Source organism: Schistocerca serialis, chromosome 2, assembly GCF_023864345.2.
Source record: "Schistocerca serialis cubense isolate TAMUIC-IGC-003099 chromosome 2, iqSchSeri2.2, whole genome shotgun sequence".
In the NCBI taxonomy this organism is placed as follows: Eukaryota; Metazoa; Arthropoda; class Insecta; order Orthoptera; family Acrididae; genus Schistocerca; species Schistocerca serialis.
The window spans coordinates 33,450,299-33,465,818 of NC_064639.1; the positions used below are offsets into that span (position 1 = coordinate 33,450,299).

Here is a 15,520-nt window from a genome sequence, read left to right on the forward strand (position 1 = left end):
AGTATATTTTTTGGAAAATAATTAAATGTGCCATTCTGGTTCCTTCTGAGCTGAAAACCTCTGAAATAATTGCCAGGATAAAACATGTCACTTTTCATCAATGATTACCAACACCGGTACCCATTTATTTATATATTACAGATAGTTTATTTCTTAAACATTGCTGATGTATTTGACTAATAGAGTGAGAAGGATTTCTCCTGTGTGATACATTTTAGTGCTATAGAGGCCAATAAATCGAAATCATCATGTAGACGTTCGCCTCCTTCCTGAGGTTTTCTCGACGAGAAAAGCGTGTCAGTTTTTCTATTAGAATATTAGTTTCTCGGTAGAACGCACAGCATTGTTAAATCAGATATTTGGCACCTGTGAAGAAAGAGTAAAGCGTACTGTTCCGAAATGGTAAACCACTTGGGCATCCCTACTAAGCGCTACACTATATGAATGTGCACAGTGCTAATATTTTTCAAATTCTTGTGGTACAGTCTTTAAATATTACTTGAGCTTGTGGTATTATTAGTTTAATGTCAATCTTTTATCGAACGTAAATGGGGTTTGTTTATTATGATATTTTGCTTCGAAAACATTTTTCGTTCACGTCGTTTATTTGCGAAGGTAGTACGGTGTAGTATTATGTAAACTTAATGATACAGCAGAATGTGTATCTGTATCGTAGTTGGTGAGAATGCTGTTAAGTAACACGTGTCAGATAACAGCTGTTGGCTGTTGTGCAGTGAGGTCGGGGTTCAGGAAGCGTCGCAGTCCGCAATGAGAAACATGGGAGTGTTTTTAAGGTTATCGCGTTTGGTAAGGAAAGAAGTTTTAAAGTACAACATTACAGAAGAGAATATATTATTGTCATTAGGCTATACACTGAATGTGACTTGTGCACCTTCCCGCATGATCGTAACCTATAGTTTCTTGAGGTGGAAAATACGTTGTTTACGAGTATTAACATTAGTACTCTTCGTTTGAGAGTGTCAAAGAATTGTATTGTACCTTCTCCTTGAAAACTCGTGTATTTACAAAAGAAAACAGTGGGAGTTGTCTGTATTCAGTCTCATTCAATTTCACGTACAGGGATTCACAATCTGGTTCATTGACTCAGTTTCGTAAAGGGATTCACAATCTGATTCACTGGCTCAGTTTCGTAATTATTATGAAATCGTGTATTTTTTTCGTAAGAAACATGGGAAAACATTGTCCAACTGGATACATCTCAGCGACATTGCTTTCTGTGATACTTGGATATTGTAAACGACGTCCTTCCAGATTATCTACGTGCTGTCTTTTAAGTGAACTTTCGAGCAGATTGGGAAGTCAGACGTTTCGTACAAACCAATTTGTTCCGAAAGAACATAACGAATCGAAGGACTATGGTAATAAGAAAGTAGTAAAATTAACACGAATCTTTACTTCAATTCTTGCACAGTAACGTTTATGTGATGGTGGCGAATTTTGGCTCTTTCAACTGCTTCCTAGTAGGTAAATGGAAGACCAAAATGTGATAATATGAGCAGCAAATTTTTGACATTTTGGTAAACTTTTATGTGCTCTTTATTCTGTGGAGTCATTGCAGTGTCAGTGCTCTAATCCTTTTAGTATATCTTAACAGTCACAGAATGCTTTGCCACGTCTTTGTTTCAATCTTCACCATAGAATTATGTATTTGAGGAGTTCTCCAACACAGTGACATACAAATGGCTTTGACTGTAAGAGCAGTAATCCATAAATAAGAATTTTTCAACTATATGGTAACAGATAAGATGGAATCAGAATAATGTAATTAATATGTAGAAAACCTTGTCAGTCTCAGGCTGGTTCATTGACTCAGTTTCGTAAAGGGATTCACAATCTGATTCACTGGCTCAGTTTCGTAATTATTATGAAATCGTGTATTTTTTTCGTAAGAAACATGGGAAAACATTGTCCAACTGGATACATCTCAGCGACATTGCTTTCTGTGATACTTGGATATTGTAAACGACGTCCTTCCAGATTATCTACGTGCTGTCTTTTAAGTGAACTTTCGAGCAGATTGGGAAGTCAGACGTTTCGTACAAACCAATTTGTTCCGAAAGAACATAACGAATCGAAGGACTATGGTAATAAGAAAGTAGTAAAATTAACACGAATCTTTACTTCAATTCTTGCACAGTAACGTTTATGTGATGGTGGCGAATTTTGGCTCTTTCAACTGCTTCCTAGTAGGTAAATGGAAGACCAAAATGTGATAATATGAGCAGCAAATTTTTGACATTTTGGTAAACTTTTATGTGCTCTTTATTCTGTGGAGTCATTGCAGTGTCAGTGCTCTAATCCTTTTAGTATATCTTAACAGTCACAGAATGCTTTGCCACGTCTTTGTTTCAATCTTCACCATAGAATTATGTATTTGAGGAGTTCTCCAACACAGTGACATACAAATGGCTTTGACTGTAAGAGCAGTAATCCATAAATAAGAATTTTTCAACTATATGGTAACAGATAAGATGGAATCAGAATAATGTAATTAATATGTAGAAAACCTTGTCAGTCTCAGGCTGGTTCTTTGAGTGTATTTTGTAGGTACATCAATGAAATAAGTTAAACCTGTGAAATGAAGAGAATTTAAATATTTGAGAAACATCCCAGGCATCTGTGAACAGCTCTGATGTTATCACTGTAATGCATTACAAAGAATACTGCAAAACATTGAAGCAAGTAATCTAGAAGTCTAGGCAGTTTTATTATATGAAAAATGTAATTACATAAGGCAACAAAACAAAAACCATATGGGATGTGGTGAAGAGACAGACAGATGGGGCTAGAATGGAAGGGGAACATAGCACTAAAAATAAATGAGACATTGGTAACAAGTGCATGTAACGTTCCAAACTTCTTAAACAAGTACTTTATTTCTGTTACTGACAACTTGGCATTATGAGATTCAGTAAACAGTGCAATGGAATATCTGAGATCATTTCTACAAATAACTTAAGTAAAATGGAAGTGACACTCACTTCTTTCAGAGAAGTAGCATAAATCATAAAATCCTTAACATCAAAGTATTCTAATGGCTATGATAACACACCAACAAAGTAAGTGTTCACATGCTTTGAGTTCTGCCTTAAATTATTCGCATAACCAATCTCTTATTAGTGGAACATTTCCAGACTACTGAAGTTAAGCCTCTTTACAAGAAGGGCCGTAAAGAGGCACCGTCAGAATATTGACCAATTTCACATCTTAAACATCTGACTGCTAATAATATATTGTCTAAGTCACAACTTGGGTTCCTTAAGTGTTCTGATATACAGAAGGCTATTTACAGTGAGAATGTACTTAAGTCATTGAGTAACAAATTACAGGCTACTGGCATTTTCTGTGACTTGTCAGAAACCTTTAACTGTTTGAATCACAGCATTGTCTTAAGTAAATTAGAATATTATGGTGTCACTGGTAGTGGTGCAAAAGTCTTACCCAACTAACAAGAAGCAAATACCTGTGGAGTAAGCAATCAGTCTTCATCTGATTGGGAATTAATTACATGTTGTGTTTCTCAAGGTTCCGTCTTGGATCTATTGGTTTTTTTCTTGTGTACATTAATGACCTCTCGTCTGTCACACTGTTGGGTGCTAGGTTTGTTTTGTTTGCAAGTGATACAAACATAGCAATAAATAGCAAGTCAAATATAGATTTAGAAATATTTGCTAATCAAATTTTCACTGGCAGTAATAAATGATGTAAAGCTAATTCACAGTGACTAAGCTTTGAAAAGACCCACTAATGCAGTTCAGAGTCTGTAAGAGATTTCCTTCAAGCTTGCATATAACATATGAAGACAGGCAGATAGAAAAGGTTGACAGTGTTAAATTTCTGGGCTAGTAATAAATTCAGTTGGGAAGAGAATACCACAGAATTGCTGAAGCACTTAAACAAGTCTGTATTTGCAATGCGAATGCTGTTAGATATAGGAAATATAAAGGCAAAAACTTGTATAGGAAATATAAATGCAAAAACTTGCATACTTTGCTTGCTTTCATTCTGTTATGTCATATGGGATCATGTTTTGGGTAACTCATCAAGCTGAGCAAAAGTTTTTAGCAGTGTAAAAGCGTGTAATAAAACTCACTTTGGTGTAATTTCAAGAACACCACATAGAAACATATTCAAAGAAGGTATTTTAATTGCTGCCTTCTTAGTATATTTATTCCTTAATGTAATTTGTTGCAGATAATGTGTGTCTATTTCCATCAAATAGCTTAATAAGTAGTATCAACACTAGAAATAAGAACAATTTACATTAAGATCTAAAATCACCAACCTTAGTACAAAACAGGTCCAATATTCAGGAACATACATTTTCAATAAATCGCCAACAATCTTTTTCAAATAAAGCACAGTTTAAAAAGAGTTTCAAAAACTTTTCTGATTGGCAGCTCCTTCTACTTTTAACAAATAAAAATAAAGTAATAATAATAATAATAACATGTTAGATATAGAAGAAAAATTTCAGCTAACATATATAGAATACAAAGACACAAATACAGACATTAGACCATTCTTGCATAGACCACCAAATAACCCACAAGTCGAAACAACAATAACAACTATCAACGCAATCATTCACAACAAAATAAATGAAAATACAACTATGGAAGAGTTACAACTACTGGTTTATATAGGAGCACTCACTACACTAAGTATACACACTAAGCAGAGATCAGACCAAACCAACACACAGAAGAAACCCACAAAACCAGCATGGCAACACAGGCTACAGATCAGAATAGAAAAACTGAGAAAAGACATCGGACAGCTAACACAGTTTATAAGAAATGAAATATCAGATAAAAAACTAAAAAGGTTAGGTAAAATCTCACGACAAGAAGCAACAGAGCAATTAGATGAAAAGATGCAGAAATTAAAAGCATTGGCCAAACAACTTAGAGGATACAAAAAAAGTGAAAATCGAAGGAAACAAAACCAAACATTCAACACAAACCAAAAGAAATTTTATCAGACAATAGATAACACACACATTAAAATAGACAACCCACCAAACATAACAGACATGGAACACTTCTGGAGCAACATATGGTCAAACCCGGTACAGCATAACAGGCATGCACGGTGGATACAAGCAGAAACAGATGCATACAAGATGATACCACAAATGCCTGAAGTGATAATTTTGCAGCATGAAGTCACCCAAGCAATTAATTCTACTCACAATTGGAAAGCCCCTGGAAAAGATAAAATAGCAAATTTCTGGCTTAAGAAGTTCACCTCAACACATTCACATCTAACTAAATTATTTAACAGTTACATTGCAGACCCATTCACATTCCCTGATACACTTACACATGGAATAACTTATCTGAAACCTGAAGATCAAGCAGACACAGCAAACCCAGCAAAATATCGCCCCATAACATGCCTACCAACAATATACAAAACATTAACTTCAGTCATTACACAGAAATAAAACATGTATTCATTTCAACATATACATTACGATATGAACGACACTTATGTAAAATTCTAGGTAAATAATTGCAGATAATTCACAGATGAGAGCGACTTATTAATTCTGCGCCTCTTTTCTGCAAATAAGTATCAATATTGCTAACTGTGGAGCCACACAAAATATTACATCCTTCTAGGACAACGAATGACATAAGAGTGCTGATACCTACTGGCTGCGACAAGAGAGTGGTGTTAATTCCTTTGTTTTGCTTTCTCTTCTCTTAAAAAATCGATACATATAATCTAAGTTCAGTAAATTAAATATTGTCTGTGCTCGAGTGCAAATGGTTCCTTAAATACTCTATAGATGAATATCTTAACAGGTGCTGTTAGACCTGCTTAAGTAAATATGTCTGTTAGATTTAGTTCTGACAGCACTTGGTCATAACAATCAAGATTGGGTATTTTGTGTATGATAAAATTATTAAAAGTGCATGACCATATCTGCTTCTGATAGTGTATTAATTCTGTAAATATTAGCAGTTCCAGTTTACTGTAATGTATTCACATATCTTGACAACCTCCTGTGAAATGATCAGTTAAGTATTATATTCAAATGTTCTACGTTTTTTATATCATACTTTCTGACATGCTCCACACCCACAAAAATCTTCTCATTTTTGGATCTGTGGAATGAAGGCTGGATCTGATCTGATCTGATATAAACTAAGAAATGGGTAGCAATAATAAGTTTCAGAAGGTTAATCTTCTTGGGATACTTTACTGATCAGGCTACCACCACAAGATTTCAAGATGTACATTGTAACTAGGTTTGTTTAAACATTTGTTTAAACGTGGTCCTATTCAAGCTAAGATCTTCCCTTCCTCCAACTTCTGAACTGGCATTAACCAATTATAGGTGACCTATAATTTAATGTAAACTCCAAACCCAAACTGGCATTTTTTTTCAAAGACACATGTTGGCAGAGGTGAAACGAGAAGGGACAGGAAAAAAAAAATCCTAAAGAAGAACGAGAGACATTTAGAGACAGAGCTCAAACTTGAGATGAACAAGGATGGGGAAGAAAATGAGCCATGTCCTTTTCAAGGAACCATCCCAACATTCATAGGAAGTGATTTAAGGAAGTACAGAAAATTAATTCTAGATAGCTGGTTAGGGATTTTAACCTGCTCCTTCCAAGTGTGTCTCCACTGTCTCGACTATTGTCACTGTGCCAGGTGCATGTTGATGTCAGAATACCTGAACCAAATGTCTTCACTTTTTTGAATTTAATACCATGGCTAATTGTGTGAGTTTACTGCCATTTTCATGTGTATTGCACCTGCGCATGTCAGTAAGCACTCACAAATGGCTTTTTGAGCTCAAATTAGGTGTGTAACTAAGAAGAGGTGTAAATAAATATGGGCTAAGTAGAAAAATTACCCTTTCATTTAGGACTTATTTATTGCAAATTGCTATAGATGTTTGCTGTTTCTATAATTTTTTCTGAGTTACAAGCCAGATGATTTAACAATACGAAAGTCTACAAACAAAATGACAGTTTATGGAAACTGACTCCAGTTGTGAAAGCCTACAAACATACTAGAGCAAAGATCCTTGGTGTAAAAGGTCATTGTTTTCATTCTGACACTGAGTACAGGCTCAAGGGGAGGGGGAATCCTTAATCCTGCATGCAAGTATGGAAATTTTAGCTGTCATGTCCAAATCTGTAAGGTGTTTTCATTATCATTAGCAGTGTACTCATTGCCAAGTGTGACGACATGTCTCTCAATTCATTTCTTAGGTACCTGAATAGTCGACTAGATGTCCCCGCAGCGATCTTCAGCTCTTCTTAATATAAGTAGCTTTGACTGACATGGGAAGATCAACTTCTAATGAAATAATTTGTTCTCCTGTTTGTCCATGGTATCCAAAATATGTTCCTCCAACACCACTTCTCGAAGGCATCGATTCGGCCCTTGTTGCTAGCTTTCATGGTCCAGGTCTTGTAGCTGTACAAGAACAGAGGGAACACCAATGAGTCCACCAAGTGCATTTGTGTTGTTTTGGATATTGCCTGTTCTGCTAGATCTTAGTGGGTTTAACCATTGAGACTTAGCCAAGAACAATTAATCTTTTTATTTCTTCATCACAATTTCCTGTGTCATTGATTAGAGGTTCTACGTATACATTTCACTTACTACCTACAGATCTTGTAAGTAGCCTGTAAGTTGGATTTAATCTAAACTCTGTCAGTTAATAACCATTAGTTAGGTCTTCGTCATGTTTATCTCTAGACTGAAATTAAAGTAATAATCTTCACTCAGAAAACAGATCACGAACTTCTCGCTCACTTCCTGCAATAATAGTAGTATCATCAGCTAAACATAGTCTGCATCTACATTTATACTCCCCAAACCACCGTGAAATGTATGGCAGAGTAAATGTCCCATTACACCAGTCATTAGGGTAACTTCCTATTCTATCATGTATGGAACATGGGAAGAATGATTGTTTTAATTGCTCTGAGCATGCATTAGTTATTCTAATCTTTTCCTCACGATCCCTATGTGAGTGACAGGGGTTGTAGTATATTCCTAGAGTCTTCCAGTTCAGTTCCGAGTAATTTCATGTGAAATCACCCAGTGGCCATTGCCATTATGTCACAGATTTTTCTGAAAATTTGGTGTAAGAATGTACATAATGAGTTAGGGTTAAAATATTTTTTCTGGAATTTTTTGACCAAAATTGTAATTAGGAGACCATTTTGAAATGTGGGTCCCTTCTACCAATTGGCGTTGAGAAACGAAGTGCCTTATAAAATTGTAACCACTATAACTTTATTATTTATGAATCAATTTTATTCAATTTGGTGTCATTGGAAAGTAAAAGAATAGAGCTATAATAAAAAAAATTATTAAAGTGCTGTTTCTAAGCAATAAATGTTTGAAAATTTGTAATTAATGTAATTGCTTAATTTTTTTTTTTTTTTTTGCAAATTTCAGGAATTTTTTTTTCAGCAGAATCACAAGTTTCACCATCTGAATTTTTGTTTCAAATAATTCCTACTGCCATCCTTTTCAACATAAAAAAAATAGAAGGGTGTTTGTCCTCTGCTGTTAGATCTTATACTTTTTCAATAATGCTGTAATAATTAATTGCTTCAAATAGCTAATCAACAATACATGAAACAACAATGGAAAATTCAGTCTAGCAGCAACACTCACATGCAACACAGGCTGCGTGTGTTAGGTTTTTGTGTGTCTGTGCACTTTATAAATCTGAAGGACTTTGTCTTGATTTTGTCCGTCTTACATAAGCAGCCATTCTGTCTGGTACTTAGAGAACAAGAAAAAGTTTCAAACCAACCAGTTCTTTTCTGCAACATACACAGTTGATTAAAAATCACAATGGAAAACAAATGTTCTTTAGGTTTTGGGTCAGCAGTTGTGTGTCTGAAGAAAAGCGGTAACAGGGAAGAGCTTGATTTAATAGATATGTCAAGCCTGAATGAAGCTGATACTGAATTATTGAAGCAAAGAAGCACCTGTGAAAATATTAAGCGTGTTTGTTCTTCGCACAAAAGGCTATATTTGGGAACATTTGAAGACAAAGAATTTGCTGTGACCCTTTTCTGAAGCATGGTAAAAAGCCTGCTAAGAAATCTTTGAAACCTATTTCTTTAACCATGGCAACGAAATATAAAACCCTTGGACTTATCCCAGGTACCAAGCTGTGCATAACATGCCGTAAAGACATTCTATCTCCTATGGGGGATAACCTTCCAGGGATGGATGAATGTGAAGTTGAAGATCAAGAATATACACCAGATCCATCTACAGCTCTTCAGAAACGTAATGAAAGTTGTGAACTACTTGAAATTCCACCATTTAAGATTACCAAGAGAGCACAAGACAGGCGCCCAGAATACATTCGATCCAAATCTCGTTGCTTAGCTTTAAAATTCCAGCAAACGGCATCAGGAGTGCTACATGTTCCAGTGAAAAAAGTGTCTGAGGAAACTGGCAGTGCTGAATATACAGACTGTAATATTTTAATGCAAAAACTTAAAGAGAAATTCAGCAGAAGTTCTGTTAAAGAAAAACTACAAATATTTACCTTAGCACCAGCTTCATGGAGTAAAGAAAAAATCCAAATGTTTTTTAACACTACTGAATACATGGTAAAGAAATTGAGGGTATTGCTAAAATAAGATGGTATTTTGTCAAAAGGGAGTTATAAAATGGGAAAGAGAATATGTAAGAATGTGGCAAAACATGTCCAGAATTTTTACTGTGAAGATGATATGTCGCATTTCTGCTAATAAAAAAGACTGAATGGCAAAAGAGTGTATAAGATAAAAAGACTACTTAGCTTTCAGAGAATAATACCCTGAAGATAAAATTGGTTTTACTAAATTTTGTGAACTTAGGCCAAAAGAATGTGTTACTGTAAACAGTCGTGTAATGCATAACGTATGTGTATGCATGTATCACCAAAATGTAAAACTGTTAATGCATGCTACACATGTGAAAGAACCATACACTGAACTTCTACAGAAACTTGTTTGCAATCTGGAAAATGAGAAGTGCATGGTGCATCGCTGTTCTCAGTGTCCTGACGAATATGAACTGCACAATTTTTTAATGGAGCTGGAGTCCTTAAAAGATTGTGAAAATGTTGTATTCAAAGAATGGATCCAAACTGATCGACCTTTACTGGAGACAATAATGAAGACAGCCGATGAATTTGTTGAGTATCTCATGCAAAAACTTCAAAATTTAACACAACATCATTAAGTATCAAAATCTGAGTCACTACTTCAAATCAACCCTCTCTGATACTACATGCATCATAGTGGATTTTGCAGAGAACTATACCCGTTTGCTTCAGGATGCTGCACAAGGATTTCACTGGCAGAACATTCAAGTCACCCTTCATCCTTTTGTGGTGTACTTTAAAACAGATGATTGCATTAAGTCAATGTCATTGTGTTGTATAAGTGACTTGTTTGCAGCATGATACAGACACATTCTATGTTTTCTCCAGAAAACTGCTCTCACTTATGTATTGGACAATTACCACACATCCAGCATGTTATGTACTTCAGTGATGGCACAATATAAAAACTTAAAGAACTTGGAATGGAATGGAATTTTTTTGCCACTAGTCATGGCAAAAATGCATGTGATGGAGTTGGTGGTACTATTAAATGTTTAGCAACAAGAGCAAGTTTACAGCATCCATATGACAGTCACATTTTAAGTCCAAAAGATCTGTTTACATTTGCCAAAACACATGTTCCAGGAATATAAACATTTTATGTTACAACAGAGGAGGTAACAAAGTTCACAAACATGTTACAAAAACGATATGAGACTGGTTCTACCATTCCTGGGACAAGAGTGAATCATTTTTTCAAACCACTGAATGAAAACAAGTTGCTGATAGTGTGTTTCATCATCTACTAAATTCATTTAAGTTCCTCGTGGAATTCAAAACACTGCCTCTAACACAATTAAAGAAGAAACATTTGTCACAGCTATCTATGATAATCAGTGGTAGCTTGGAAAAATTCTAGAGATAAGTGAAGAACACAGAGATGCAAAAGTCAAGTTCATGAGTCCAAGTGGCCCTTCATCAAGTTATTCATGGCCACTTCACACTGAAGTTGCCGGATACCTTATGAAAACATTTTAATGACATTGCCTGCTCCTAGTGCAAGCACAAGTACTGGTTGTTTATATACTTTTGAATCAGACATAATATTGTCCATTGAAAACTTGTTTGACAGAATCAATGCTTTTTGGAATTTTATGAATGTGTTTTATGAGAACTGATCATCATTTGTGACCACTAGGTAAGAGTCACAAAATGAAACATGTATATTATTATTTATGTTCTTACTGTTTTAAATGATTAAACAGAACAAACACCCTTCTGATTTTTTTATGTTGAAATGTATGACAATAGGAATTCTTTGAGACAAAATTTATATTGGTGAAACTTGTGATTTTGAGGGAAAAAAATTGCTGATCTTAAAAAAAAATTAATTATTGAAAAAGACATTAATTACAGATTTGCGCATATTTATATGCACAGTTGCAGCATTTTTGTAGTTTAGTGATATAGTTGGTCCTTTTATCTTTCTAATGACACCCAATTGAATAAAATTGATTTATAAATAAGGGAGTTATAGTAGTACAAGACTTTCAACCTACCTTTTGTACTGATGCCAGATGGAGAAAATGCTAGACATTTCAAAATAGCCCCCTGACTACAGTTTTGATCTAAAAAATCTGAAAAAAATATTTTATCACTTTCTATTTGTGTACTTCCTTACACTAAATTTTTACAAATATCTGTGACATGATGGCAACGAGATTTCTTTATTTTGGATTATTTTAAATGAAATGAACCTTCCTTCAATATTTCTGTGACGCACTCCCATAGATCAAACCAATGTGTGACCATTTGTACTGACAATCTCTGTAAATGTCATTGAAAGTATTGCACATTTCTCTCTTGACAGCCAAACGCGTTTCATTCAGCGTGCCTCTACCTACAGCCTTACACTTTGTTTTACACCTATTACACAATAATCTCTGTTTCTTTACAGCCAATTATGAACTATTGTACTGGTTTCATGTGTTGCAGTGTATGGTCAACTACTCTTTTAAACTTAAGCCATAGTTCCTGTGCATGCTCCTACCCTGTGCTGAAAGTTCCACATTGCTCACTGAGATATGACATTACTGATTTTTTATGTAATTTGGTGAAAATATAAGTTTTTCTGCTTGTTTTAGTTGTCTTTTATACTTTGGTAATCACTGTTGCCACAGCTGTGTCAGGTAACTGATGCTAGTTTTGGTGTGGACATCCTTAAAGAAATCAGATCAATTTGTTGCTATAATATCCAATATATTTCCATTATGAGTCAGGTTCCTAACTATCTGTTCAAGGTAGTTTTCAGAGAAGGCACGTAGTAATGTTTCGCAGAATGTCTTATCATATCCACCACTAACAAATCTGTAATTTTGCCAATTAATTGTCTCTGCCAATGATTACAGTATGATTGGGGAAGTTATGTACAAGTGAACTGAGCAGATTGTTGATTTACTTGCTACCAATTTAAATTCCACCATCCCAGCTATTCATTGTATCCCGGGTGACGTACTCTGCATCGATGTTATAGAACTGAGGTAACAATATGTAAACATGTCTGTCTCCATGTGTCACACCACATATCATAGCAATATCAAAAGCCTAAAAAAAACTGTGCTAAAGTCACAATATTTAATGCACAGCATGACAATTTTCTGGCAGGCTGTATGAATTTTCAAATCTACCAATAGTGTCATTTAGACCTTAATCTAAACCCCAACCATAATAATATCCTCAACATAGGAGGAGGGAGGGAGAGAGAGAAACCTTGCTGTTAAACTCTAATGTACAAGGTGTACAACTTTGCTTTTGCCGTTTTTCCCCAATATTTGAGGCTTTAATGAAACAAATTGGTTACACATGTATCATTCAAAGTATTTTCCATTGCTGGCCACTACTTTCTCCCGTCTTTTGGGCAGTGTACGAATCCCACATCGAAAAAATTGTTCGTCTTTTGAAGCGATCCACGAATCGATCCAATTTGTGACTCCTTCATGAGTTCAGAAGTGTTGATCAGCCAGGCCATGTGCCACTGATCTAAACAGGTAATAGAGAGAGCAATGTCTGCAGAATATGGCGGGTGGGGTAGGACTTCCCATTTTAATGTTTCCAAGTACGTGTTGACCTGTTTTGCAATGTCAGGTTGAGCGTTGTCATGCTGCAAAGTCACTTTATCATGCCTCTCGCTGTATTGTGGCCATTTGTCTTTTAATGCTCTTCTCAAATGCATTGTGTTCGATAATGAGCACCTCTGATTGTTTCACTTGGTTTTAACACCTCATAGTACATGACACGGAGCTGGTCTCTCCAAATGCAGAGTGTTGTGGATTGGCAAGACAGCCAACCCACTATGAGAGGAAGCCGAAAGGCACGCGTTTTAGCTCACACAGGCTGGCGTGAGGTCTGGAACAGGTCAAGGAAATGAGACCAACAAAAAAGTACATAGCTGCTGGAATACTTAACTTTAATCCATAAATGGTGAACATCGCTCTTGACGGTACATGTTTTACAGCATCAATAGTAACTGGTAATGGCACTTTGCTAGGTCGTAGCAAATGATGTAGTTGAAGGCTATGCTAACTATCGTCTCGGCAAATGAGAGCGTAATTTGTCAGTAAACCATCGCTAGCAAAGTCGGCTGTACAACTGGGGCGAGTGCTAGGAAGTCTCTCTAGACCTGCCGTGTGGCGGCGCTCGGTCTGCAATCACTGATAGTGGCGACACGCGGGTCCGATGTATACTAACGGACCGCGGACGATTTAAAGGCTACCACCTAGCAAGTGTGGTGTCTGGCGGTGACACCACACAGAGCATGATTTTGGAGCTGTGAATATGCGGTTTGGCCATCAATGTGGAAGCATGGCCGGGATATCCCCATGATTTTTTGCATTTAGGATTATTGCAATGAATCCGTTTTCCATCCCCACTCACAATGTGATGCAGACATCCCTTCTGTTTTTGCCTCTGAAACAACTGTTCACAAACACACAAATGCCATTCAATGTCTCTTGGTTTCAGCTCTAACGGGACCCAAGTTCCTTTTTCTGCCTTGAGACTTTTTGAAATGGCTTGCTGTGTCACTCTCACTAATCGTGCCAATTCTTCTTGAGTTTGACACGAGTCTTCACTCAGCAGTATCTCCAATTCTGCATCTTCGAAAACATTCTCTCTTCCACCACTATGCCGGTCTACGATGTTAAAATCACTGTTCTTGAAGCCTTGAAACCACTCACAACACATTCTTTCACTAATAGCATCCTTACCATACGTACTTGAGAGCATTCGATGAGACAGCTGCCGTTTTCTTCATATTGAAACAAAACAGTAACACCTCCTGCAAATGACAAGAATTAGGTTCGTAAACTGACATTTTCAATCAAGAACAACTTTATGATGCAGACACAAATCGACTAATATTTGAATGAGGTTATGTTGACTGAGGTCCAAGATAACTGCCTGATTCTGTGATATGTTTCTTTCGACCACTACTTACCATTGTCGCCACCTATTGGCAAATGGTGGAAAGCAAAGTAGTACACTTTGTTCTTCAGCAAATCATTGTTGGATTGTGAACAAACCATTGTAATTACATCTACTTGAGACATATTTTAAATTTCCTGGTGCACTTTATATTAACAGTAATAAAATGCGGTGGGGGGCATGATGTCACAGGGCCAAAAGGATGGGATACCACACTATAACTGTCCCTCTCATGCATATATTCAAATAGATGATGCAACAGAGAAAACTACAACTAAGGCTATAGTCTGTTTCCTTTAAATATACATTCAAGAAACCTTTAATGTAAAGGCTCTCACTAATTTCATTTCACTACTTACTCAACCATTTCTGCTTGTAACATGCTCATGATTTCTACGGCCTTTGGCCTAAGTGTACAGGTAGTTGAACTCATGTCGTCAGACCAGATATGTCTCCTAAGTTTGTGTGTTAACACATACTTCAGCACTGAAGGAGACAGAGATAGAGATAGAGATAGAGATAGAGATAGAGAGAGAGAGAGAGAGAGAGAGAGAGAGAGAGAGCTCAATGAGAAAAGTTTGATTTGTGCTACAGTGATCACCATTTCCTTCCAACTGACTACTTCCCCAAATAGAGCCAATAATCAGTGTAGTGTCACATATCAACGTGGTAGCGTGATGTGTTACCCAGCTTCTAGATAGACAATGAATGAGGACCATGATGTTAAGCAGTATAGTGATTTAATAGTTAAGAGCAAGAAAGTATTAATAGTTTTGTTACGTATTTTTGCATGAAGTGAGTGTGCAAAAGGATGTCACGTGTCCCCAAGGTGGGATGTTGATCACAGTAACTACAAGAGATGAAGTACTTGCATTGGCCACCTGTCCTTCAAATCAATTTCTTTTAGTGTTATCCTTGTTTCCT

General features: G+C 36.1%; 1 protein-coding gene across 1 annotated transcript in view; it reads left to right on the plus strand.

Annotated features, from left to right (window-relative positions):
• The first annotated feature begins 662 nt into the window (after positions 1 to 662).
• LOC126456746 (acetyl-CoA acetyltransferase, mitochondrial) overlaps positions 663 to 15,520 on the plus strand; it is a 108,222-nt gene continuing 93,364 nt past the window's right edge. The window contains exon 1 of the mRNA XM_050092494.1: positions 663 to 807. Coding sequence (XP_049948451.1) covers positions 769 to 807 — 39 coding nt within the window. The 5' untranslated portion in view covers positions 663 to 768. The remainder of the gene's footprint in view (positions 808 to 15,520) is intronic.